The sequence below is a fragment of the Lepus europaeus genome, chromosome 11 (genome assembly GCF_033115175.1).
Source record: "Lepus europaeus isolate LE1 chromosome 11, mLepTim1.pri, whole genome shotgun sequence".
NCBI lineage: Eukaryota > Metazoa > Chordata > Mammalia > Lagomorpha > Leporidae > Lepus > Lepus europaeus.
Window position 1 is genome coordinate 1716250 of NC_084837.1, and position 26989 is coordinate 1743238.

The 26989-nt window shown below is 56.6% G+C and overlaps 1 protein-coding gene across 1 annotated transcript in view; it reads right to left on the bottom strand.

Annotated features, from left to right (window-relative positions):
* AGBL1 (AGBL carboxypeptidase 1) overlaps nucleotides 1-24627 on the bottom strand; it is a 599820-nt gene extending 575193 nt beyond the window's left edge. The window contains exons 1-5 of the mRNA XM_062204897.1: nucleotides 24623-24627; nucleotides 24448-24536; nucleotides 21655-21801; nucleotides 17612-17743; nucleotides 14385-14478 (exon numbers count right to left, since the gene is read on the bottom strand). Coding sequence (XP_062060881.1) covers nucleotides 14385-14478; nucleotides 17612-17743; nucleotides 21655-21801; nucleotides 24448-24536; nucleotides 24623-24627 — 467 coding nt within the window. The remainder of the gene's footprint in view (nucleotides 1-14384; nucleotides 14479-17611; nucleotides 17744-21654; nucleotides 21802-24447; nucleotides 24537-24622) is intronic.
* Between the last annotated feature and the right edge of the window lie 2362 nt (nucleotides 24628-26989).

Consider the following 26989-nt stretch of genomic DNA (forward strand, 5'->3'; position numbering starts at 1 on the left):
GCCATGACAGGTGCAGGCTGGGTGTCATGACAGGTGCAGGCTGGGTGTCACGACAGGTGCAGGCTGGGTGCCATGATAGGTGCAGGCTGGGTGTCATGACAGGTGCAGGCCGGGTGCCATGACAGGTGCAGGCCGGGTGCCATGACAGGTGCAGGCTGGGTGCCATGATAGGTGCAGGCTGGGTGCCATGATAGGTGCAGGCTGGGTGCCATGACAGGTGCAGGCTGGGTGTCACGACAGGTGCAGGCTGGGTGCCATGACAGGTGCAGGCTGGGTGCCATGATAGGTGCAGGCTGGGTGCCATGACAGGTGCAGGCTGGGTGCCATGACAGGTGCAGGCTGGGTGTCACGACAGGTGCAGGCTGGGTGCCATGATAGGTGCAGGCTGGGTGTCACGACAGGTGCAGGCTGGGTGTCACAACAGGTGCAGGCTGGGTGCCATGATAGGTGCAGGCTGGGTGTCACGACAGGTGCAGGCTGGGTGTCACAACAGGTGCAGGCTGGGTGCCATGACAGGTGCAGGCTGGGTGTCACGACAGGTGCAGGCTGGGTGCCATGATAGGTGCAGGCTGGGTGTCATGACAGGTGCAGGCTGGGTGTCACAACAGGTGCAGGCTGGGTGCCATGATAGGTGCAGGCTGGGTGTCATGACAGGTGCAGGCTGGGTGCCATGATAGGTGCAGGCTGGGTGTCACGACAGGTGCAGGCTGGGTGCCATGACAGGTGCAGGCTGGGTGCCATGATAGGTGCAGGCTGGGTGTCACGACAGGTGCAGGCTGGGTGTCACGACAGGTGCAGGCTGGGTGTCACGACAGGTGCAGGCTGGGTGCCATGACAGGTGCAGGTTGGGTGCCATGATAGGTTCAGGCTGGGTGTCACGACAGGTGCAGGCTGGGTGTCACAACAGGTGCAGGCTGGGTGCCATGATAGGTGCAGGCTAGGTGTCACGACAGGTGCAGGCTGGGTGTCACAACAGGTGCAGGCTGGGTGCCATGATAGGTGCAGGCTGGGTGTCACGACAGGTGCAGGCTGGGTGTCACGACAGGTGCAGGTTGGGTGCCATGATAGGTGCAGGCTGGGTGTCACGACAGGTGCAGGCTGGGTGTCACGACAGGTGCAGGCTGGGTGTGATGATAGGTGCAGGCTGGGTGTCACGACAGGTGCAGGCTGGGTGTCACGACAGGTGCAGGCTGGGTGCCATGACAGGTGCAGGTTGGGTGCCATGATAGGTGCAGGCTGGGTGTCACGACAGGTGCAGGCTGGGTGTCACAACAGGTGCAGGCTGGGTGCCATGATAGGTGCAGGCTGGGTGTCACGACAGGTGCAGGCTGGGTGTCACAACAGGTGCAGGCTGGGTGCCATGACAGGTGCAGGCTGGGTGCCATGATAGGTGCAGGCTGGGTGTCACGACAGGTGCAGGCTGGGTGTCACAACAGGTGCAGGTTGGGTGCCATGATAGGTGCAGGCTGGGTGTCACGACAGGTGCAGGCTGGGTGTCACAACAGGTGCAGGCTGGGTGCCATGATAGGTGCAGGCTGGGTGTCACGACAGGTGCAGGCTGGGTGTCACGACAGGTGCAGGTTGGGTGCCATGATAGGTGCAGGCTGGGTGTCACGACAGGTGCAGGCTGGGTGTCACGACAGGTGCAGGCTGGGTGTGATGATAGGTGCAGGCTGGGTGTCACGACAGGTGCAGGCTGGGTGTCACGACAGGTGCAGGCTGGGTGCCATGACAGGTGCAGGTTGGGTGCCATGATAGGTGCAGGCTGGGTGTCACGACAGGTGCAGGCTGGGTGTCACAACAGGTGCAGGCTGGGTGCCATGATAGGTGCAGGCTGGGTGTCACGACAGGTGCAGGCTGGGTGTCACAACAGGTGCAGGCTGGGTGCCATGACAGGTGCAGGCTGGGTGTCACGACAGGTGCAGGCTGGGTGTCACGACAGGTGCAGGTTGGGTGCCATGATAGGTGCAGGCTGGGTGTCACGACAGGTGCAGGCTGGGTGTCACGACAGGTGCAGGCTGGGTGTGATGATAGGTGCAGGCTGGGTGTCACGACAGGTGCAGGCTGGGTGTCACGACAGGTGCAGGCTGGGTGCCATGACAGGTGCAGGTTGGGTGCCATGATAGGTGCAGGCTGGGTGTCACGACAGGTGCAGGCTGGGTGTCACAACAGGTGCAGGCTGGGTGCCATGATAGGTGCAGGCTGGGTGTCACGACAGGTGCAGGCTGGGTGTCACAACAGGTGCAGGCTGGGTGCCATGACAGGTGCAGGCTGGGTGTCACGACAGGTGCAGGCTGGGTGTCACGACAGGTGCAGGTTGGGTGCCATGATAGGTGCAGGCTGGGTGTCACGACAGGTGCAGGCTGGGTGTGATGATAGGTGCAGGCTGGGTGTCACGACAGGTGCAGGCTGGGTGCCATGACAGGTGCAGGCTGGGTGTCATGACAGGTGCAGGCTGGGTGTCACGACAGGTGCAGGCTGGGTGTCACGACAGGTGCAGGCTGGGTGCCATGACAGGTGCAGGCTGGGTGTCACGACAGGTGCAGGCTGGGTGTCACGACAGGTGCAGGCTGGGTGTCACGACAGGTGCAGGCTTCGTGTTTAAGAACCCACCAGGCTGTCTTCCGAAGCTGTGAAGTGATGTTTACCCTCCCACATCAGAGTGTGAGACTCCAGCTCCTCTTTGGTCAGTCGTCTGGACGTTGGCCATCCTCAGAGGTGACTAGTGATGGCACACTGCAATGTTTATGTTTTCTTAATGAATTATGATAGCAAGCGTATCTTCTAGGCACCTTTGTCAACTGTGTGTCTTCTTTGGTGATGTATTTTACTCATTCTAATTGTAGTGTTCATTTTCTTATTATTTAAGTTCTCATTATATATACAGGGTCTTCCGTAGCATCTTCTTTTTCTGGTGTCTTAAGGCAGAAACTGAGGCCATTGGAGAATTTTCTCTCTTCTCTTCCGATACACATCTGTAGTTCTGTGGGCATCCCCGGGATTCTAAAATGCTGCCTCTAGTTTTCATTACTTTAAAACACTTCCTAGTTTCTCTTTGGCGATCGTCTTAGCCTCGTGATTTCTTTAGACATACACTGTTTTTCCAAGATTTGGGAGCTCTCTCAGAAAGATTCATTTCATTGCAGCCAAAGAACATCTTTCCCATCACCTGGATCAGATAGACCTGTGTCTGGTTTATGGCCCATCACGCCAGCTCGCGTGCTGGACGTCCACGTGAACTTGGAGGGAACACAGAGTGCTCTTGGTGGGTAGAGAATTCCACATCAGTTGAGCCACACTGGCTGGTGGCATCGCTCACGTCTCCTCCAGCCACACCGGCTCTCTCCCTGCTGACTCTCCCCTCTGTGCGCATGGCTCCTCTGTCCCTCCTCCAATGCTGACAGTTTCCACTCCAGCTACTGTGAAGCTTCTCTGGGAGGGTGGACATCTGTGGTTTCGGTCCTCTGATGAGCTGACCCTTCCATGAAATCACTGTCTTTATCCCAAGCCCTGGTTTGCTCTGAAGTCTGCTTCATCTGAGGATATTAAAGGCGCCGAGCGCGGCTTTGATTAGCGTCAGCTTTGGACCTCTCTTCCACCCTTCCACGTTCAGCCTACCTGTGTGTTGGCCTTCAGCGCGTGTTGCGTGTCCACGGCCGGCTGCTGAGTCTCCTGTTCACAGTCTGTGAGTCTCCCTGTGTGGCGGGGTGCCGTGTAAGCCCGTCCTGCTGTGTCTTGTCAGCCTGCAGCAGTCGTTCCCCGGTGATTAGCTATCCACTGCACTCACTAGTTCTGACGCTGCTTTGATGTGCACCTTAACTTGGCGAGTTCAACCCGGAATGCTTGTAGACGTTATACGTAAGACAGTGACAACAGAGAACTTGCATTTCTCTCCACCTTCGTGCTCTTGTAGCAGATATTTGACTTTCACAACCACATTCTGGTCATGTTTACTTACACACTTCACCGTCATCTAAAGAGACCAGAATAGGCCGGCGCCGCAGCTCATTAGGCTAATCCTCCGCCTGCGGTGCCGGCACCCCAGGTTCTAGTCCCGGTCGGGGCACCAGATTCTGTCCCAGTTGCTCCTCTTCCAGGCCAGCTCTCTGCTGTGGCCCGGGAAGGCAGTGGAGGATGGCCCAGGTCCTTGGGCCCTGCACCCCATGGGAGACCGGGAGAAGCACCTGGCTCCTGGCTTCAGTGTGCCGGCCGTAGAGGCCATTTGGGGGGTGAACCAATGAAGGAAGACCTTTCTCTCTGTCTCTCTCTCTCACTAACTCTATCTGTCAAAAAAAAAAAAAAAAAAAGAGAGAGAGAGAGAGAGAGAGAGACCAGAATTAAGCAACAATCAGGCGTGTTTGCCCGTAGACAATTCCAGGGCTGCAGGGTCTCCTGAGCTCGTCTGTCCACCCGGTATCACTTCCTCCTGCCTGGAGCTGTCTCTCCACGTCTCGTCAGGAGAGGCGGCTGCCAGTGGCGTCTTTCAGCTTTTGTCTGCGTGAAGTCTTGTGCGTGTTGTACGTGCAGTTTGAGTGCCGCCCTCCCTGAGTGTGCACTGCACACACTGGGGACGCTGCGGCACCGTGGTCACTTCGTCGTCTCCCAGGAGCAAAGTGCGGGCCCGACCTTCGATCTTAGCTGAATGGTGCGTCTCTGCCTTCTCTGATGGCTGCCGTTGAGCTTCGCTTCTTCATCAGTGATTCTGAGCAATCTGATGACTCGCCTTCGAGCAGTTTTTTGTTCGTTTTCGTGTTCCTGAGCTTGCAGTTGATAGAGCCTTCTGGGCTCCGACGTCACACTTTCCATATTTCAGATTTCATTGTTTCTCCACATGCGCTCCCTGCCCCACTCCTCTCCCCCTCTGCCGAGGCCTCGTTTGACCCCTGTCGGTCACTGGAAGCTGCCCAGGGTTCACTGGCTCCCCTCCTCCCCACTTCACTCTGGACGCTCTCTGTTGCTGTATCTTCAAGTTCACCTTCTCTTTTGCCGTTTCTCGTTTTCCCTCATTGTACGCCAGCGTATTTACCTCTCATCCCCTGTAGACTCCCTCTAGCAGTTCTTCTTTGAGTTTTTTGGACACGGGGAATATCCTTAGAACAGCTGCAGCGTCCTTGTCTGGTCATTGCAACATCTGTCTCAGTGCTGGCTGGCTTTTGGTTGACTTATTTCCTAATTATGGAAAAAATGTTCCTGTTTCTTTGCACGCTTAATAATTTTTCATTTGGTCCTCTCCTTTGTGCCGTTACCTGTTGGGTGCTGAACACTTCTGTACTCCTGTGATACTGGGAGTCTGAGCTGGAACACAGTCGGGCTGCTTAGGAGCCACTTTAGCCTTCCAGGTTCTAGCACTTGGCAGGCAGGGCCAACGCAGAGCTCGGCTCCGAGGTGGCCACACCTGGATGAGGCGAGACCCTCCTGTGTGCTCTGCACCGCGTCTGGTCAGTCCTGGGCTTCTCCGGCCTGCCTCACAGAACCAAGTGCTCTCTCCAGCCCTGTGCACTGTCTCCAGCCCTGCGCACTGTCTCCGGCCCTGTGCACTGTGTCCGGCCCTGCGCGCTGTCTCCGGCCCAGTGCACTCTCTCCGGCCCTGCGCACTGTCTCCGGCCCTGTGCACTGTCTCCAGCCTCTCTGGCCCTGTGCACTGTCTCCGGCCCTGTGCACTGTCTCCAGCCCTGCGCGCTGTCTCCAGCCCTGCGCACTGGCTCCGGCCCTGCGCACTGGCTCTGGCCCTGCGCGCTCACTCCAGGCCTGCGCGCTGGCTCCGGCTTTCCCAGGCCATAGCAGAGAGCTGGACAGGAAGTGGAGCAGCCGGGACTAGAACTGGTGGTGCCCATATGGGATGTCAGTGCTTCAGGCCAGGGCGTTAACCCACTGCGCCATAGTGCCAGCCCCAACAATGTAACAATAACATGCATAAACATATCACTTTTGTTTTTGTGCACATCCACCTTTTGCAGTAATTGTTCAGGACAGATTTCAATATATGAAAACCGTGGGTCACAGAAGAGGAATCTTAAAACCTTGATGGGCATCACCACAGCATTTCCCCAAAGATTTTACCACCTTCAATCCCAGTCGCACGGGGGGTGCCCAGCTGATTGAATCCTCAGCACAATAAATATCATTTTTCAAATCTGCTACTCTGACCTGTGAAACTGGTGTCTTCAACTAAACTGTGTTTCTCCGGTTCTTAGAAAGTCCAATACTTTCATGGGTTTGTCAGTTGTCCTGTGTTTGTTCCCACTCTTTCGCTTCCAGCCAGGATGGCGGGTTGCCCCACGTCAGGCCAGGTGAGCTTCCGGCCCTCAGCCTCTTGCAACACACTCCAGCTGCACCCTGACCCACCGTGCTGGGAAGTCCTGTGCCGCAGGCGTAGCCTCTGGGAACACCGGCCCTCTTTCCGACCAGCGAGTCCCCCACTGCCAGGTCCTGAGTGGACCAGGGCCCTCCTCGGGCATCCCCGCCCCACAGGAGGTATCTCAGACATTCACGGGCTCACGTGGGCCGGCTTCTGTAAGTTCTGCCGTGGACGTCCGCCCACGACAGCATTTCTCCTGGCTGTTGCAGGCTGGCGTGCAGGTTCCCACGCACTCCTACAGGCCAGGACAGGAAGATTCCCCTCAGAGCTGCACAGTTCTGCTGGCAGCGGGAGCCTCGTCACACTGCTGATGACTCTCGGGTGCTGGAGTGTGGGCCTCATGTAGCCCAAGCACACAGCTCACCAGGCACACTGAGTGCCCCGGTCTCCACCTGGAGGCGGTGCGGGCTGGCTGCTGTCCATCTTCTCAAATGGCCGACCCTTGCCCTCTGGCCACTGAGGGCAAGGAATCACCACGAGGGCCCCGCCTGCCCCGTGCTGCACGCTGGGCCCAGCTCCGAGAGGCAGCTGGCAGCACCTGCACAGGGGCCACGCGGCCTCACTGTGTGGACCACGCCCACCCGCAGGCCCGCACCCCCTCACAGCCCCTCGGGACAGCCTTCCTCCCCTCACTCTCCGCTGTGTGGTGTCTGGAGGCGGGCTCCATCCCTGAAGAATTTGGCCCTGGCCGACTGGCGCAGACGCAAGGTGCTGGTCGACCGGGTCCCCCAGGCACGGGTCTTCCTGTGCCTCTGCCGGACGCCACTGTGTGCACAGCACTGGGGGCGACACACACACACACACACACAGAGGCGCCTCAGTGGGGCAGGCTGGGCCAGGTCAGCTCCCCGGGGCCTGTGGGGCTCCGCTGGGATCTGTCCCGGCTTCAGCAGGCAAAGACAGAGAGCGGCTTCTGCACAGAACCCCCTGGGAACACGACATGGGATGCCGGCCCAGGAAGACGAGACTCAGGACTGGGTCTGGCTCAGCTTGGCTTGCTTTTGGAGCCCAGCTCTGTGAACAGGTAAATCCAGCCAGTCTGATCCGGTCAGCACCGTTCTGACTGCCCCCGGCCACCACCATGAGGAAGAAACTCCACACAAGCTCGGGGCCAGGTGTGCCGAGGCCCAGGGCCCAGAGCCAGCCAGCTCAGCACCGGGGTGTTTCTGAGGGCGGCACTGTGAGCATGGGAAGCTGGCCCGACTCCCGAGCCTGGCACGGGGTCACTGTGAGGATCTTCCGACCCGCTGCACCGCCATCACTGGCGTGCACAGGCAGCAGCTGGAACAAAGCCTGGCTCGTGTCCCCAGTGCCTGGCACGGAGGTGGCCATGTTGGGTGAGGTCAGCCGAGGGTTCTCGTCCCGAGCACGTTTGCTTTGCACCATGCGGCTGAACGCCTAGGGGATGAACCGTGTCTTGAAGTTAGGGTGCAGGCTTGGCTCAGGCTCTCTGGGTTTCAGGGAGCTCACCTTAAGGTGAAGAATACGGAGGCCCGTGTTGCGACGTAGTGGGTCAAGCCACCGCCTGCAGTGCCAGCATCCCATATGGGTGCCGATCGCAGGCCCAGGTGCTCCACTTCTGATCCAGCTTCCTGCTAATGCACCTGAGAAAGCAGAAGACGGCCCACGTGCCTGGGCCCACGCCACCCACAGGGAGCTCCTGGATGGAGCTCCAGGCTCCTGGCTTCAGCCTGGCCCAGCTGTGCAGCCATTTGGGGAGTGAGCCAGAAGATGGAAGGTCTCTTTCTCTCTTTCTCCCCAATTCTCTCTATTACTCTTTCAAATAAATATTTTTAAAGATATATTTATTTATTTATTTGAAAGTCAGAGTTATATAGAGAAGGAAAGGCAGAGAGAGATGTCTTCCATCCGATGGTTCACTCCCCAGATGGCCGCAACGGCTATAGCTGCGCCCATCTGAAGCCAGGAGCCAGGAGCTTCCTCCGGGTCTCCCATGCAGGTGCAGGGGCCCAAGGACTTGGGCCATCTTCTACTGCTTTCCCAGGTGGTAGCAGAGAGCTGGATCGGAAGAGGAGCAGCTGGGTCTCAAACCGGTGCCCATATGCCGTTCAGGCCAGGGCATTAACCAGCTGCGCCACAGTGCTGGCCCCATAAATAATTTTTAAAGAAAAAAGAGGAAGGGGATAGGTGAGAGCCATCATCAGACCTTCTAGCTTTAGGTGCCGTGGTGGAAGGTCTGTGGCTGGGCCTCATCCGGAGAGCTCACTGGCTTCTTAAGGAAATGAGCGGGATTTAAACCCATAAACCTCCTTGCCAAGGTTGAATGCATGCAGGAAACGATCCATCCACCCTCGGTGACAGGCTTGGGTCAGGTTGCAGATGCAGGGATCGCTGTGACGGGAAGCTGAGCCCAGGCGCAGCCCACCCAGCACCAGGGCTGGGACGCTGGCGCAGTGTTTTGTTCCTGTTCCAAGGGGCTTGAGGCCCCACACTCCGGAGCACGCAGCTTCTCAGGCCAGGCCGTGAGCTCTTGCTCTGAGAGCACGGATCTGCTCGGTTGTTGGAGCCACAGAGCCCTCAGTGGTGGGGGCGGGCAGGGAGGAGTTCAGAGGCTATTTTGAGAAACAGAAAAATCTGTGTCTTATAACTTGGACCCCACCGTCTCAAGGACAGAGTAGCTGAGTCACTGGAGCCTTCTAGCCCTGGCTGGCTCTCTGCTCACCTGTCAGCCACTACCATTAAATAAAGAGGAACAGCAGGGCGGCTGGAGACGGCCCAGCCAGCCTGGCCTTGGGAAAAAGACGGTGGCTTGGACAGAGGGAGAGGAGGAGCAGGATATGTTTTCCAGCTCATAAATTGAAGATGAAATCACCCCAAAGAGCTGCCAACAAAGCAGTGCCCAGGATCCTGCACTCGGGCAGGGCTCGGGTGCCAGTGCAGCCCCGGCATATGGGGCCCTTGAAGGGAGACCAGCATCCAGCATGGCTCCAAGCCGAGGGGAGACCAGCATCCAGCTCGCTCCAGCCGAGGGGAGACCAGCGTCCAGCACGCTCCAGCCGAGGGGAGACCAGCATCCAGCTCGCTCCAGCCGAGGGGAGACCAGCGTCCAGCACGCTCCAGCCAAGGGGAGACGGTGCTGAGGATCCTGCTCGTGAGGCTGCCCGAGGCCAAGCACACCCAGCCGCTCCTGTCACCATGCTGCCCACACCAGGAGGTGTGCAGCACACAGCGGCCACCCCCAGGGGCCGCCGATCCTGCAGAGGCAGCCTGCACGCTGTCCTTGCTGACCCTAAGGGGTGGGGACACTAAGGGGTCCCGTTGGCCTGAGCGAGGCACTTCCTGTTCTTGGAAAACTCCGGGGAGAGTGGAGGCAAGGGGGTGAAGGGGCTGCCTCAGCAGGGCGTCCCGGGCCCACGTCCTCGGAGTGGCAGGCGATGGCCCGAGGGCGCCCAGGCTCCGGACTCAGCCTGCGCTGGGAAGGCCCGGCCCATCTCAGTCCACCCTGCCATTTACAAGGCCAGGCAGGCGGGCAGAGCTGAGGTCCCTGGGGAGTCGCTGGTCACAAGCCCTGATGACGGGGGCCGAGGGAATGTGGCTGTGCCTGGGACGAGGGCACGGCAGGCCCTCCTGGAGTAGGGAGGGGGTGCCCCTCGCAGAGGGACAGGAGCGAGCACGGCTCTTCTAAGGTCACAGGGTGAGTCAGTCGCGGACAAGTCATCTGTCTTTGGCTCGATAAATTTTCCTACTTAATGAGTTTGGACAGCCTCAGATAGCTTTGGTGCCGATAAACAAGCTTACCCGTGGTGGAACAGGCTAGCAAGGGGGGGCACACCCTGGCCCAGCGGCAGCCCTCCCGTTTCTATAAAAAGCACCCCAAGAACTCCGAGGCCCCAGCAGCCCAGACTAATGGGCCCAGCTCCCCATGTCCCAGGGAAGGCAAAGTTTCCACGCCGACGCTGCCTCTCCTGGCCCCGCGAGCCCAGGTCTTTCCTCTCTGCCCAGCTCTGTGGCTTCCCCAGAAAACTCCAAATAGGAAACTGGCTCCAGCCCTGCCCCTCCCCGTAGTCGGGCAAACCCAGCTCCCTGGCATCTCAGCCCCATGCCGCGGGGCCCTGGGTGGTCCTGACACCAGAGCACCACATGCAGGGGGTGACAGCCCAGAGGCCCATCTGGTAAGGCTGGTTTACCGACTGTCTTGCAGGGAATTCACCAAAAAATACCTTGTGCAAGTATTTCTCTAGAATTTAGGCAACAGCCCACTCAGGCTACGCACAGGGCTGGGCCCCATGGGGAATGCAAGCTGCCCACCCCCGGGGACTGCAGGGTTGCGAGAGGAGAGGAGCCTCCCGGGCCAGCCATGCGAGCAGGTAGAGTTGTGCACGGTGCAATTTAAAGAGCACGAACAATGACCCGGCAGTGCCCGGAGCAGAGACGGCCCCTTCCGACCTGTGAGAGGCAGCAGGCGGTGTCCGCCGAGCTGAGGGCTGGGCAGGGCTCTGCTGTCTGCCGGCAGCGAGGCCAGGGGAAGAGGAAGGCCAGGCCAGGGCCAGGCTCACGCGGCCACACTCAGAGGAGGAGAGAGGACTGAGAGCCCAGGCTGCAGAGGGGACAACGTCGGGGAAGATGGACCAGAGGGCTGCAGGAGCAGCCCCAGGCTGGCGCACGGCTCTGACTATGGGCAGTCCCGAGAAGCAGGGGCAGGGGCAGGCACGCGTGGGCGACGGTGGCCGTGCACCAGCACAGGGGCCGGCTGGCAGAGGAGGAGGACTGGCAGAGCCGCCTCCCCTGGTGTGAGGCTGGCCCACGGCCACCAAGGGCTATGACCTTGCCCTCCGCGCCCCCTCTCCCTGGTGGTACACGGTCTGAGATGCCACCATAAATCTCATCCTGAGTACGAGCTGGAGATGGGGCCTCGCCGGGGACAGCTGCACATCTAATTTTAGAGCCCTGCTGGAGAACTGGGCAGCTTCTAGCCCCACAGGAGGAAGCAGCACAGGGGACAGCACCGGGCGTCTAGGGAGAACTCCGGGGCTGGCCAGCATTCGCAGGACACTCCGTAGGGCTCCCAGCGGCCGCCGACGGGATAACCTAACCTTCCGGGAGGACCCCTGCCTGCCCGCAGGCTCCGGCATCCAAGTGGGTTGAGCAGAATCCACTTAGATACGCTGCAGTTACCTCTGCGGGGTGAAGCCCAGGAGAGAAGATGGGGCAGAAAGCTCCCATCTCTGTCCTGCTGCAGCCAGGCCCTGCCACCTGCCTGGTCCCCCGGGGCAGCCAGGAGTCCAACCACCTTGAGTTACTAACGAGCTCCAGTGTGACTGCACGGCCAAGCTCACAAAGCTCTCACCCATGATTCCATCATGTCCACAGCCAGACCTGGTCCTCCTTGGTCTTCACAATTTACAAAATGTCAAAGTTCAGGTGAGAGAAGCTGGGCGACCCAGAGTTGCCTGGGAGTCAGCCCGACAGCGGCTACAGCGCACCGCTCCCCAGGTCAGACCCCAGTTCTCACCGTGGTGCCGGGAGGCAGTGGCGAGGTAGAAAACAAGGTAGCTTGGGGAAGAATCCAAAAGCAGAGGCTATAGATAGGTAGACGTGGAGAGAAGAGAGGAAGCAGAGGAGAAACTCCCTCTCATTAAGCAAATTGTTCCATGGGTATGAGCCATTTAGACAGTAAAGGATTTAAGCAAACTTCAGCAGCTGCGCGTGTCTTCCGTATGGTGGATGTAGGAGCGAGCTGCGGGAACAGGCTGAGTGAGACTCCCCTGCCGTGGCTTAGGGCTGCAGCTCACTTACCAGCCAGCGATCACATCCCAGCTCTCGCCCTGACACCCCAGCATGTTACTCCACTACTCGGGTTTTAACGTGTCCTCCTGTGAAGACGGGGACAGCAATAGCACGTGCCGTGCAGAGGAGAGGATGTGCACCGGTAAGACAATGCACACTGGAGCCCGCACGAGCCGGGCCCCTGAGCAACACCCTGGCTCAGAGCCCGCACGGGCAGGGCCCCTGGCCAGCACTGTGGCGATGGCCGATCGTGACAGCTGGGAGGGGAAGCCATTCTTCTCTAGAGGTTTGGGTCAATTTGACCTTTGAATAAAGAAGGGAAATCGTCTTGGCCAAACTAATAGAGCAGACCAGAGGTGCGGACACACGCCTCGCGTCCCTGGGAGGGTCTTGGGCTACTGAGAAGACCCCAGCCCAGTCCTGCCCAGTCACTTTCGCATGTTCCGGCCGCACCAGCACGAGACCCGCAGCTGCAGACCTGACCCCCTTCACAGGAAGCAAAGACAGCAGTGGAGAAAGCGCCTGGCGCACGCGTCTGAGGGCGGGGCTCCCGTGCTCTGCTGCGACATCCCCCAAGCTGCCCCACCAGGGAGACAACAGAGCAATGAGGACCCCATGGCAGGGGCCGGTGCCTTGACACGCAGGCTCAGCCAGGAAGGCCTTCCTGGTGACGCTTGGCAGGCAGCAGGGCCCCGGGGGACAAAGAGGAGACTGAGTGAGACACCCCGTCGGGGCCAGCAGACACCCCACGACTGGGCACGTGGTCGGGGGAGGCCACCAGACGTCTCTAGCTCTGGAGCAGCTGGGTGATGCCAGCCTCGGAGCAGAAGGAGCCCTGTGCACGGGCAGAGAGTGCCCCCAGCCTGGGGCCAAGGCCATGCTGGGGCTTAGGTGCCAGCACACACATGATGACACGAGACATGTGAGACACATCCACGCCTCGCCCCCGAGTGGACACGACGACTCAGGACAAGCTGTGCTACACCTCTGCGTGACCTCCCCGCTGTGCCCCCCAGGAAAAGGGGAGAGGACTCAGAACGCCCAGTGGACCAAGGCGCTAATCCAATTTAGATCTCTGATTAGACGCTGAATGATGGTTTCTGTTCTCTTGGATAAATAGAAGTTTCAACGAAAAATGACAGAAAAATGAGGCTTTTTGTCCTTGAGTTTGTGACACTGAAGGGTTCCACTACTACAGGACGGTCCCCGGGCAGGCTTGGCATGGTCCCACTTTGCAAGGAACCTGCACTCTGCAGGAAAGGTTTCCGAAAAACAAGATCCATGGATCGCTGACCCCAGAAAGGGTGCTCTCCAAAAGCAACTCACCCCCACAGCTGGGGAGCAGGGCGCACTGCATAGCCACCTCGGGGGTCTCAAGACGCCTGGGCTTGTTCAAGGCCATGAGAGCTCTTACAGTAAAGAAACCCATTCGACTCTCCTAAGCACAGGACTTCCAATGTACTTGATGAGGGTTTTTTTTTTTTTTTTATTTCACTGCAGAAAATGCTGGTGCAGAAAGCTGCAGGTGAGAATGGATGATAATGGCATAACTGTGATGACCCAAGAGGAAAATAATCAGGTGGATCCTGAGCCTGGGCGGGCTGCTGGGATCAGAGACCGCACAGCCGGGCACGGCAGTGCTACTTATCGAATGACCCCATACATCTTGGCAAGTGGCTGGATTTCCTTTAATATTCTTTCAAGGTCCTTGCTGAGTCACTCCCATAAATGATGGGTCCTAATGGCTCTGAGCATCTCAAAAGCCTCCCGTGCAGTCACCTCCCTCTGTAACCTGCGATTCGCTCCACCCCAGCCCGCAGAGCAGAGCACAGACCTCTCCCGTACCAGCCAGGCCAAGACCCGCGTGCGACCCGGCAGCCCGGCCCCCAGATCCGAGGTAGGGCTGGCGATTCTGAGAGACCCTGTCGGTTCCAGACTCTTTTCAGGACAATGCTCATCCATGGTAGACTCTCTGTGAGTAAAAGGGTCTATCTGAAGGCTCTAGACCAAAAAAACGTATCATGGGGGCGTGTGTGGGATGCTCGGAACTCCAATCTCGACTCGGCCGTCCCCGGCACTGACGGGGATGAGGCCCGCGCGGCAGCTCAGCCTCTTCATCTGATGAAGGCAGTGACCGCCACTCAGGGTCAGCGTGAGCATTTCAGGAAATGACTCAGGGGGAGGAGGAGCACTGGTCCATGCCTCCAGGGGGGGAATCGTGGCTACACAGGACCCCGCTGCGGCCAAGCGGACGGAGGGCCCCGCAGGTGCGCCGTACCTGATGGTCCGCGTGTGCCTGTGGGTGTAAGGAGGGATGACCTTGAGAAGCAGCTCCATGGCTCCGTTGATGCCCAGCATGGCCCCCGTGGTCACTGAGAAGGACAGAAGCACAGTTGTTGTCACAGGAGGACGAGTGATGGCTCAACACAGCTCGGTGCCTCTCCAGCAGTCAGGGGTTACTATGCATCAGCGAAAAGTCTCTTTAGAAACCTTAAAGCGTAGCCCAATAAGCAAGAGTCTCCCTTTCTTCTCCACTGTGGCCCCAACTTCCCTATGACTGTGCCTGGACCTCCCTCAGCTGAGACAGGGACTTGCTGGTGTGTCCACTAGAAGGCCAAAGAGAGTCAGCTCTCCTGTCGTGGCCCAGCAGCCTGGCGACAGAAATTCATTCTACTTTAGCCCAACGGGACGCCTATAAAAGACACAGCCACAGATCTGAGTGGTGGAAATAAGCTCAAAGGGGTATCTGGTCAGTGGACGAGACCTCTGGGTGCCACTCTTGTTTCCAAGGCTGCCCCAGCCTCTTTGTAAGTCTTCGATATCCCACTCCACTCAGCCAGCCTTAGGAAGTGCTCTAGTCACGTCGGAACTACGAGAGGAATCCACAGGACCTGTGTGGAGCCTGTGTCACCAGGCAAGCTGGCCTTCCCGGGTGGGACCCTCTTGTCCCTGGCCTGCACCGCACTGGGGCTGGCCACGCCTTGTGCTTGCGGCAGCCTTGTTCCGGGAAAAGCAGCTGGGAACAAGGAGGCCTTGGAGCAGCCGAGAGGGAGAAACACCAGTGGCTGGGGAGAGGCGGCTACACGGAAACCTGGAGGCTTGAATGTGCTTCCCGGTGGGATCTCGGTGTCGCCGACCACAGGGACGAGGCCGTCCAGCTGTTCTGGGACAGCTGTTCTGGGACACCCCTGCCCAAGTGCCCCTCCTGAGGGAGCACAGGCCTAACTGACCGGATCAGAACTGGGGGAGTTGGCACCCTAGTCCTGCCCATCGGTCCTCATTCTGACGGCTGCTCTCATGGTCCTTGCTTCTAGACCAGGAAAGCAAACTCCCGGAAACCGAGAAGTCATGGTGTTGAGTCCAGTTGTGGAGGGGATGGTTGTGCTAACACAGAGACTCTGGACCCGGACCTGGAAAAGGCTGACCAACACAGCCCTCATGGAGGCCAGCCTCGCTGGGTGCCTGAGAGTGGCTGGGTGTCCGTCAGCTCTGGAAACAGCCCCAGCAGTCATCTGGGATCTCACTGGCTGCTCTGCACCCATCCTGGTCCCAGGCAACTCCTTCTCGAGACGGAAACTGACTGGGAAGCTTCCGGAACTTTCCATAGTGCCTAATGAAGAGACATCAACCTATGGCTTCCTGAACTCTGCCTGTCGCTCATCAGACTGGCACTGCTGGAGAGTAGTGGTGTGACTTTTAAAGCTATCTTGGCGAACAGTCAGTTGGTACAGTAAATGTAGGCTTAGAATCTGAGCTGGAGGGCTGCCTCCTCACACCCAGGCAGATCCCAGAACTGCTCAGAGCTCCAGCCAGGGGGGTTTTCTAGGTCTCCACTGCCACCCTGTATTATGGAGAGGACAAGTTATTCTTCAGGAAACCATGAGACATTACAAACCCTGTGCTGCTGGCGGGCTCCCCGTGGGGAGCACCCCAACTCCGCGCTAATGCGGGACCTCCTTGGTGCAGGGCCAGGTGCCTCTCCCTCTCTCAGGATGCGATTTTGCAGACCCAATTTTTGTACTCCCAAGTGCTCTGCTTTCTGGCCAGTGTGCCTGGGACATGGTAGAGGGGGCGCTATTGGGGAACACACGGTCGAGAATCTATCCCATTTTTCCCAGAAAGCCTCTCTCTCTCTATGGGCCCTCCATGCTCATTAGTGGAATTCTCTAATGAAAATTGGGGTATTTTTGTAGTTCTCAGGACAACCGGGAAGAAGCCACCTACTTGCTCCCCATATTTGTACTCTTCTTGCTATTTCAAAAGACAACGGGGAGAATAGAGAGGGGAACACAGCGTGTGACAAGCCCACCTGTGGCCCCTGGCTCACGTCCTGTGCCAAGTCTGTAGGCTGTGTCACAAGCTACGTCCCCCAAACCCAGAGTGAAGCCCCGATCCCAGTACCTAGAGAGGTGATTAAGCTCAGTTAGACTGGGCCTGATCTCTTCTGACTTCTGTGCTTACAAGGAGAAAATTGTGCACAGAGAAAAGTCCAGGGACACACAGGAGAAGACGCCATCGAGACGCCAAGGCGGGGCCCCGAAGAGCCGACCCCGCTAGCGCCTCGCTCCAGGGCTTCCAGCCCCCAGAGCGGTGAGGAAGGGACTTCCTGTGGCCCAACCACCAGGCTGCGTTTTGACACCGCGGCCTGAGCTGGCCAGTGGGGATAATTATTGCCTCTATAATTCTACAGAGGAAACTTGGGTCAGTCGGGTCAGGTGCCCACGTTCCATGACTCATAAGAAACAGGATCCGTGAGACTCAGGTCTTCCCGGCACTAAGCCCACGTTCTTTCCCCTAAAGGGTGTTTTACATCTAAATAATCGTCACTTCTATCCCACGAGGAACGAGCTCAGGAAGGAGAAGTGAAAGTCTGTTCACTACACGTGCGAGAGGTCCAGAACTGAGATTATTAACTAAAACGTCTCCATACGGAGAATTAGCGTGAGTCTTGGAGCCACTCAGCCCGCACAACCTTTACCTGCATGAATTCAAGCCGCTGTTTCACTCTTCTAAGTTGTGTTTTCCCCTTAACTATAAAATCGTGAGTGTACACACAGGATTGTCAGGGCAGCCAGAAATCAGCCAACCCAGGATGGCAACGACACGGGCACCTCACGCTGTGGAGCAGGGGCCGTCACCTGCAGGGCTCCACGGAGAGGCCCACGCGATCAACACCTCCAACAAAAGTGGGAAGGGACAGTCACACACGCGTGCTTCAGGCGTGTGCCAGGGACAGAGATGTGGCACACGGACGCTGAGCCCGAGTGCAAGGGCCTCCTCCCACCACAAGTACTCTGCCTTGCAGCACGAACAGAGGGGCCTGGAGTGCTCCCAGGGGGAAACAGCATGGAAGTCGACCTCCAGAAGCAAGAGCTCTACTGGCCGAGCAGGAGATGGGCAAGCGAGTTCTCACCTCCACACCCTGCGCCTCTCAGGTGCTCCACTCCTCTGGCTGGGACCACACGCCCCCCCCCCGCCTTCCAGAAGGCTCTGCCGAGCACTCACCACGGGTGGCAAACACGCGCAGCGCCCAGAGACAGTGCAGGAGGTTCTGGCTGTGGGACAGGCTTTTCCTGGCCAGAATCAGCGTCACATCAAGTGCTTCCAGTTCCAGTGCCTTCTGTCCAATTTTTTTGTCTAGGAAAACAAAGAAATCTCTCTTAATTGCATTCATATCAACGCTACAATTGTACAAGGCATGGGGAAGGGGAAGGGGAAGGGGAGGTGATGGAGTGAGGAGCAGGCTCTCACCAAGGAGTTTTCACACCCAGTAAAAAAAATGCTGCGGGCTCTGCCCCCTTCATAACCGAGCAAATCAGAAGAATCAGCCTGGGCTGCACAGACCACAGTGAGGCTCGTGGGCTTCTCCCTCTGCACGCCCGCCCCGCCACCACCGAGGGCCTGCCCCAGGCAACCTGGGCTTCCAGGCTCTCAAACTGGAACCCAGGTCCTCCTCGGCAGCTCGTCTTGTGGACTGTGTCAGTGACAAAACCGGGTGCAGAGTGGCACTGCGGTGATGTGACAAAACCGGGTGCAGAGTGGCACTGCGGTGATGTGACAAAACCGGGTGCAGAGTGGCACTGCGGTGATGCGGGAAAACCGGGTGCAGAGTGGCACTGCGGTGATGCGGGAAAACCGGGTGCAGAGTGGCACTGCGGTGATGCGGGAAAACCGGGTGCACAGTGGCACTGCGGTGATGCGGGAAAACGTCTCTTTTCAAGCACACGCCTAAAAATAGGATCCAAGAGCAAAACTCCGTCTGTAATTCTCCTGAAGATGCTTCAGATAAAGAGAAACGAGCGAGGGAAATTTGTCAAAGCAGCAATAGGAGCTGCGGTCTGGGTAGGTGGGAGGTCGTCGTTCGAGGTGATGAAGAACTTTCATAATGAAAAGCAAAAATGTATTTTGAAGAAAAGAAAAATTTGCCCTAAAATACCTCCAAATCATTGCTCCAAATAACTTGACCTCCAGTGTTGCAGGTACGTCTTTTTTTTTTCTTTTTTTTTTTTTTTTTAAGATTTATTTACTTACTTGAAAGTCAGAGCCTCAGAGAGACAGGGAGAGAGAGAGAACTTTCCCATTCACTCCCCAGATGGCCACTGCAGCCAGGACTGGCCCAGGCCAAAGCCAGAAGCCAGGAAATTCTTCCAGGTCTACCAGGAGGGTGCAGGGGCCCAATCACTTGGGCCACCTTCTACTGCTTCCCCAGGCCATTAGCAGGGAGGCAGATTGGAAGTGGAGCAGCCGGGACGTGAACCAGCACCCATAGGGGATGCCAGTGCCATAGGCGGCGGATTTACCCTCTAGGCCACAGCACCAGCCCCCATCATTATTTTTAACAGCCAGAAATAAATATTAAGAAACAAGAAAAACAATTTGCTATTCTGTGTTCCCTCCTCCTGCTTTGGGGGCAGGTGAGCGTGCTGCCAGCCACATCTGCCATGTCCTTTCCGAAACAGGAGGCCTGAGTCACCGTCGTGCTTTGGCAGGGACACGTCACTCAGATACACTGCAGGTGGAAATGAGTCACAGCACACGGGATCCCAAGTGGCTCCTGATGGACACCAGCAAGGAGACTGTGACCCCGCCCTCCTGACCCGGCCCCTCCGTTGGAAAAGAAACTGCAGGGCCGGCGTGCAGCACAGCAGTGAAGACCCCACGTGACACGCCACACCCTACAGGCAAGGGCCTGTGTTCAGGTCCCAGCTGACGTGCACCCTGGGAGGCTCAAGAAGTAGGGTCCCTGCCATCCCTGTGGGAGACCTGGATTAAATTCCTGAGACCTGGCTTCTGCGGGCATTTGGGTCATAAACCAGCAGTTGGAATATCCATCTTTCTATGTCTCTCTGCCTTTCAAATCAATATGAATAAATACATAGAAATAAGTAGACAGTAAGTCTCCATCCCACCCCACGCCATTTGTGCTGTGTTCAGGTCTTCCCAGGGGTGGCAAGTCAAGGACTCCAACGTCTTGGTGGTAGAAAAGAAGATGACATCACCACTGTGTGGTACCCAGCATCACAGTAGTACAGGACACGTGATGTTACAATAGTGATGCCAGGGCAGTAGCCTGCAGGTCACGGTCTTGCTGTCTCTCTCGTCTCCTTCTCTCATGCCGCTTGCGTGACCTTGTCGCCAGGCCCTGACCCATTCTCCACGCCTGTGACTTCAGAGCTTCGCCTAATCCTCACCGAGACTCCAGAGCAAGAACTGCTCCCTGCATGAAGCATGGGGCATGATGGCTCACAAAGGCTGAACACCTGCTTCGCCAGGCCACCAGCTCACGCACATCAGGGCCAGACCTGGCTTCCCAACTTGACTGCGAGTCCCCTGCAGGCACTTGGCCTCTTCCTGGGGTTCTGCTGACTCACTCTTTGCTGACTTCCTCTTGTCCTTCACATTCCAGCGCCAATGTCACCTCTCCCTGCCCATGCATGTCAAGGTAGCGTCACTATTCGTCTTCCTCACACACTCACCGTGGTCTGCTCCCAGCCAGCAGGGACATGCTGTGGACATGGCAGCCTTGTCCTTGGAATGACGCCGTGTGAGAGCAAGCCCCTTAACTTTATTGCTCCCCTGGGTGTTCCCGGTACCTAGAAGAGTGCCCGGCCCTGGGAGACACATAGCAAGCACCTGCTGAATGAGTTTACTGCTCTTGTCTGGGACATGTCCACACTGGTGCTGGCTCGGAGCACCTTCTCAGGTATTATCCACAGATGATGAAATGGACACAAAGTAGAGATGCCCAGGTTAAAGAGGGAGTGCCCAGGCCCTTGGCTGCAGCTGCTAGCACTGGACATCAAAAGTCTAACTCTCAGGCCGGCACAGTGGCACAGCGGGTTACGGCCTTCCCTGAAGTGCCAGCATCCCTTATGGGTGCCAGTTCAAGACCCGGCTGCTCCACTTCTGATCCAGCTCTCTGCTATGGCCTGAGAAAGCAGTAGAGGATGGCCCAAGTCCTTGGGCCCCTGCACCCACATGGGAGACCTGGAAGAAGCTCCTGGCTCCTGGCTTCAGATTGGCACAGCTCCATCCTTTGCAGCCAATTGGGGAGTGAACCAGCAGATGGAAGATCTCCCCCCTCTGCCTCTCCTTCTCTCTGTGTGTAACTCTGACTTTCAAATAAATAAATTCTTGGTTGTGACTCACATAATGCTAATTTCTGTGACGACTTCGGACAAACTTCGAGTGCCCAGTTTTACAAACCCCACTTCAGGAAGGCCTAGGCCTGAGGGGAGGTGCTCGAGGGCCCCCGCGGGGACAGAGAATGAATGCGAGTGGCAGCGGGGGCTCCAGGCTCCCATCCTCCCTCCACCTGGGGAAGCTCCACTCTTCTACGTCCCTGAAATTCACGGCCACCCAGCACCTCAGAACGTTGTGCTATATTGGGAAAGGGTTTTTGAGGTCACAGAGATTAAAGCAGGTGCTACCCTAACCACTGCTGCCCTGTGCCAGGAGGAGAGGACACAGAGACACACAGAGGAGCAGGCCACGGGAAGATGGAGGCAGAGATGGGCGAGCTGAGTGTGCAAGCCAGTGAACGCCAAGGCCTGCCAGGAGCCACCAGGAGCCCCGAGGGGCCTGGAACTGGTTCTCCTGCAGAGAGACCAGCAGGGAGCAACCCTGCCAACACTGGGCTCTGGACTTCCGGCCTCCAGAACTGACAGGCGTGGGTTTCTTCCGTGCTGAGCCGCCCGGCTTGGGGAAATGCGCTGGGCAGCTCCGGGAAGCACACATCTCTCACGGACTCCCACGTGCAGGCAGCAGCGCTCCACCTGTTCGTTCCACGGTCACCAGCTGCATTTGGGGTACCTCCCATGCCTCCCACCGGGGGACCCAGATAGCCCGTGCCTGCCCCTCAGCCCTCGGCACCAGACTTTGGACTAGCTGACATCCAAGTCAAAAAACGACCTCCAATTCCGGAAGGGTGCTCCCTCCCACCGAGGTGTGTGGGACCTCCCTGCACTTCCCCTGGATTCCCCACGGCTCTTGGGCTGACATCTCCAGAAGTGCCCTCCGGCCATCCCTGGGTCCTGGGCTGTGGGTACCTCTCAGGCCGACTTTGGCCAGCAGCCGGAAGAGAGGCAGGAGGACATCGTAGTCGGGGGGGTCTGTCCTCGCCGTGTCCACCAGGGTCCGCAGAAGGGCTTCACTGCCACCCTTGCTGATCAGGTAGTGGATCCTCCGGTCTGTGCCTAGGGGGACGGGAGGGAAGAGCAGCACAGGGGTCACTGTGACTTTGCCGGGAGCAGAAGGCACACCTACGGCTCGGGGCACAGCGAGCTGCACTTGCTTCATCCCAGAGACTGAACTGTGCAGCTCCTGAAGCAACCTGTGTGCAGAGCTGCAAGGAAAAGGGTGTGAAACAGGGGCACACGGACTATGTAAGGTCCTCGGTGAGCTCCTGCAGAGGCTGTGACAGACGGAGCCTGGGACTCACTTCCTGAGGACTGCCAAGTCTTCATGTGCTGTGTGTGTGTGTGTGTGTGTGAGTAATCATGTAGCCTTAAACATTTCGTCATATGTTTAGTAAAAGAGGGGTTTTCATTATTCCCTGCACTACACGTTTGAATAGTCTGAAACAGGGATTGGGATGAAGACGTTATCTTATGACAATGATTTCCCAACACTGCCTTCAGTTACTGATGGGAAGAAAACATGGAAACCACTGGAGCAGTCCCCTAAGAGACAGGCGTCTTGTGTAGGGAACTTTGAGGAGCACCTGGAGCTGGGATGCAGTGTTGGTCTCTGATGAAGAACAACTTTGTTGAACTCCTTACTTAACACAGAGTTAATCATATGTGTACAAAGTCAATTGAAAATAGATCACAGTAAAAAATAACAGTGGGAATAAGAGAGAGAGGAAGAAATTTGTAACTATAAAGCTGTATAGTTCTGCATACATTCCTACGGACTTACTTCAAATTAAAAACTTGTTATAAGACTCCAAATTCCATTAAGCTTGGTGGTAAAAATGCCATTTTAATTGTGAAAGTGATCGTATTAAGTGTTAAGGTGAACAGATAGGATTGAGTGTTAAAGTGGCCATGTAAATAGGCTCAAGTGCCTGGTAATAATAATAGAATTGAAAAGGAGAGAATGTTCCAACATGGAAAACAGTCCACACTCATAGAATGACAATCACTTTAAGTAACACTCTGACCTCAGAATCAACCCTTAAGGCCTCCTGGTCTGTCTGAAAAGCCCATGAGAGCATTTCAGGCATGGAAAGCCAAGACACTGTGGCAAAAAATGTCCTACATGAAGGATCTCTGTGAGACCCCAGTGGAAAGAAGGGATCACCAAAGGAGGTACTTTTCTCTAAAGGGAGGAGAGAACTTCCACTTTGCATATGGCCTTGTCCCAACACTGACAGAGATTGTGGATTCAAAAGGCTTCCATGGCCTTGGCAGCTCATGTCAAGGGCCCCGGGTGGTCACTGATGTCATACTTAAGAGTATTAATTGTTAAATTCACAAGAGGAGTCACTGTTCACTAACTTCCCATGCAGGACCTCTGTCCTTAATTAGTTGTATTATGAGAATTAACTATGAAATTTGTTCTCAAACAGTTTTGTGTGTGTATGCGTATGTGTATGTGCAAATTGTTGAAATCTTTACTTAGTATAGAGTTGATCTTCTGTGTTCAAAGTTAACTGAAAATGAATCTTAATGGAGAATGGGACTGGCAAGGGGAGAAGGAGGAGGAGGAGGGGTGGGAGGGTGGGAGGGAGGGCGGGTATGGGGGGAAGAATCACTATATTCCTAAAGTTGTACTTATGAATTTGTATTCCTGTTAAAAAAAAAAAAAAAAAAAAAAAGAACAGCCTGGAACAGGGGCCTCCCCCCCCTTGCCTGAGGACACGTTCCAAAGCTTGGAGCAGGCCCTTGCTGATCTCTGTGCAGGGGCATGCCTGACCCAACCCAGGGGTCCCACAGCGGGAGATGGCAGGCAAAGTATATTTTCCTTAGGGAAGGCAGGCAGCCCCACCGGCATCACAGGGAGAATACAAGAGACCCTCTGGACAGACTGGAGTCAGAACTATCCCAAAGCACTGGTGGCTTCTCCCACGCAGGGGACGCCCCCAATGGGCTGCATGGAGGGAGCCAGCCTAGTGCAGTACAAACAGCAGGAAGACGCCTGTGGCAGGACCTTTGCAACCAAATCTGTGCCCAGCTTCAGCCGGGTGTTCCTCTTTGGTGTTGCCTGTTGGGTGTTAATGGTTTTTCCTGTAGTGACAGAGCCACCTCCATGGAATTGTACATGGATTGTAGCAGAATCCAGAACCTGGGTGCGCTCAGAGCTCCTGGAGCTGTGCTCAGCTGACTCTGCTGATTCCAGTGTGGGCAACTCTCATCTGAGCTCTGCAAACCAGAAGCCTCACGGCACTTCTGGTCCAGCTCCTGCCTCGCATCCCTGTGTCCACTGGACACACGTAAGGGATTCCAAGGCCTGGATATCTCCTTGGAACCAGGGATGGAAGGAGGGGGAGGTGAGGGTCAAACCACTGAGGGGTAGCTTTTCCCAGGGGGTCAGAGGTGGACACAGCCCCCGAGGACCCTGGCCTCATAGATGGGAAACTAAAGCACCCACCCAGAGTTCAGTGTCCACCCGTGCTTTGGTCCCTCCAGGGAGACAAGACTGAAGGCCCCAGGTTCAGAAATCCCCATGTTATGGGTGTTACTAATTCAAACGGGAAAAGTGTTGGCAACTGTCTCTCACAGGAAGCTTGAACAGGGCAAGCCCCAGGCCACCCAGACACCTGCACAGATGGCAGCCACGTGGCCCACTCACACGCCTCCCCCAGCCACCAGATGAGGGGCGGGGCATGGCCTACTCACCGACAGAGAGCAGATCTGCCAGGACCCTCAGGATGGTCAGCACGGACTCCCTGTCACAGGAGCTCTGCAGAGAGAACGCAGACAGTGTCCTGAGAAGAAACCCAGGGACACGCAGCGGGCAGGGCGCCTTCCCGTGAGAGCGTGCAGGAGAGGGCGGGCAAGGGGGTCCACTGACGGCATGGGGGTGGGCACCCAGCCTTCATCGCCAGGACTCGTCCTTGTAGTGGCATCAGCAGCAAGAGTGAAGGACTTTGCCCCGATATCGACACGGGAGCAGCAGGGGAGCAGGCCCCTGGGGACTGGGGAGGAGCCGGCTGCAGGCAGGGAAGGGAGAGAAACAGAAACGCCCAGTGTTCTAGGCCAAGGTTTCCCCAGCAGATAACAGGCAGCCTCGCTTTCCTGAGAGGCACCGAGTTCAGGCCGAATCGTCGCTGTGGTGCTGAAGGGTGTGGTGCAGGACCCGCCCCTCTCTGAGAGGCAGCAGGGGACACTGAGCTCAAGGGAAGAAGGACCACTGGGTCTCCAAGGGCGTCCACACAGCAGGGGCCACTCCAGGTTCCCAGAAATCAGGCAGCGGCCTTTGCCTTGTGAGACATGCTTTGAGAGCATTTGAGGCAAAGCCTCATCTGCCCATCAGTGGGACTCACGCCCTCCTCTGCTCCGGGGACCGGTCACTCCCCATCAAACTTGGGATAAGTAGGTTTCCGAATTTCTCTGTGGTCTTGCCTCACGTATGCCCCAACGTCATCATTCAACACCCTCCCCCTAAATAAATGTGCTAGAAACAAGGAACGTCAGTCTCCCACCCAAGCCACGCTGTTTCCCACTCGACAGCTTTGACCTTCTACTTCCTCTGCCCACAGCACGGCAGTGCCAGCTCAGCCTTCAAGTGAGATTCCTCTGGGGTCCCTGCTCTCCACAGGGCACTCACCATGTGGTATGAGCACCAACTGCTATCTTGCTTCCGCTCCTCACTAGAGATTAAAATCTTTAGAGAAGGACCAAGTTCTGTGTCTTATTCTTGGCGGCTGACCATGGGGTACACAGGAAATATCTGATGAGCAGACGCAAACCCAACCAAACACAACTCCAGGGGAGTCATGCAGACCAGCACCATGAGCAGGACACAGTGGGGCCCAGGCTGCCTTCAGCCCTGGCCTTATACCCTCCTCCAGGGAGTCCTCCCTCAGACCCAGATGGGCCACGTCTCAGGGGGCACCACACACATACATAACCATAGGTCACACCTTAACGCTACATTTTCACAGATCAAAAGTGATGCCAAAAAATCCTGCTAGACAAAATAGCAAAGTTGAACTCTCGGACCCCTGGGTGGGATGAGCTGTCTGAGGACCCTTGACACTTGACGTTCACCTGGGGAACCACCCCAGCTCCATCTCCACTGGGCGCTTGGGCCTGCCAAGGGCACTCTCAGCCTTGGCTTTGCTTATGCCCCCTTCACCGTCACACTGAGCGTCACTGGAAGGTGCTGTTCTCCGAATCCCTCCAGCAGTGCCATAGACCCCTGCCCACTGGGCCTTCCTCACCTTAGGACCAAGCCAATAAATTTCTAGACGTTGAAGGACCCCAGCCCGAAAGGGCTCCCAGAAGGAAGCAGAGTCCCCAGCATGGTCTCCCTGAGTGTGTGCGGCTGGACAGACGCCGGCACACCTGCCTTTCTGTGAAGAGGGGGAGAAAGGCCCTGTGAGGCTGTGTGGTGTGACCTGTAGAATGCATTAATGAGGAAAGAGGAAGTGGGAGACGAGAGAAAGGAAAGAGCAAAACTAACAAGGTGAAAGCTGGAAACGAGGAAAAGATACAGTGAAGAACGAGAACTATCAACCAACATCCCTGACGAACAGAGGCGCAAAAACCCTCCCCAACTACTAGCCAAACAAACACAACAACACGTCCAAAAGGCATCCACCCAGGCCAAGTGGGATTTATCCCAGGGGTGCAGGCATGGTTGAACATTTACAAATCAACAACATGACACATCACATGAACAACTGAATGATAAAACCACAGGATTGTCTCCACGGACGCAGAGGAAGCTTTGGGGAAAATACAGCATCTTTCATGATAAAAATCCTTAAGCCAATCGGGCATAGAAAGGACATTTCAACACAATCAAGGCAACACATGACAAACCCACGGCCAGGATCGCATCGAATAGGGAAAAGCTGAAATCACTTGCACTAAGATCCAGAACCAGACGAGGATGTCCTCTGTCACCGTTACTATTCAATATACTTCTAGAAGTTTTAGCCAGAGCCATTAGGCAAGAAAAAGAAATCAAAGGGATACAAATTGGAAAGGAGGACGTCAAATTATTCCTGTTTGCAGATGACAGGATTCTGTATATAGGGGGAAAAAAAGACTCCACTGAGAGACTATCGGAACTCATAAGAGAATTTGGTAAAGTTGCAGGATATAGAATCAGCACACAGATTATAGCCAGGGCTGACGCTGTAGTGCAGTGGGTTAAAGCCATGGCCTGAAGCACCAGCATCCCATATGGGTGCCAGTTCGAGTCTCACCT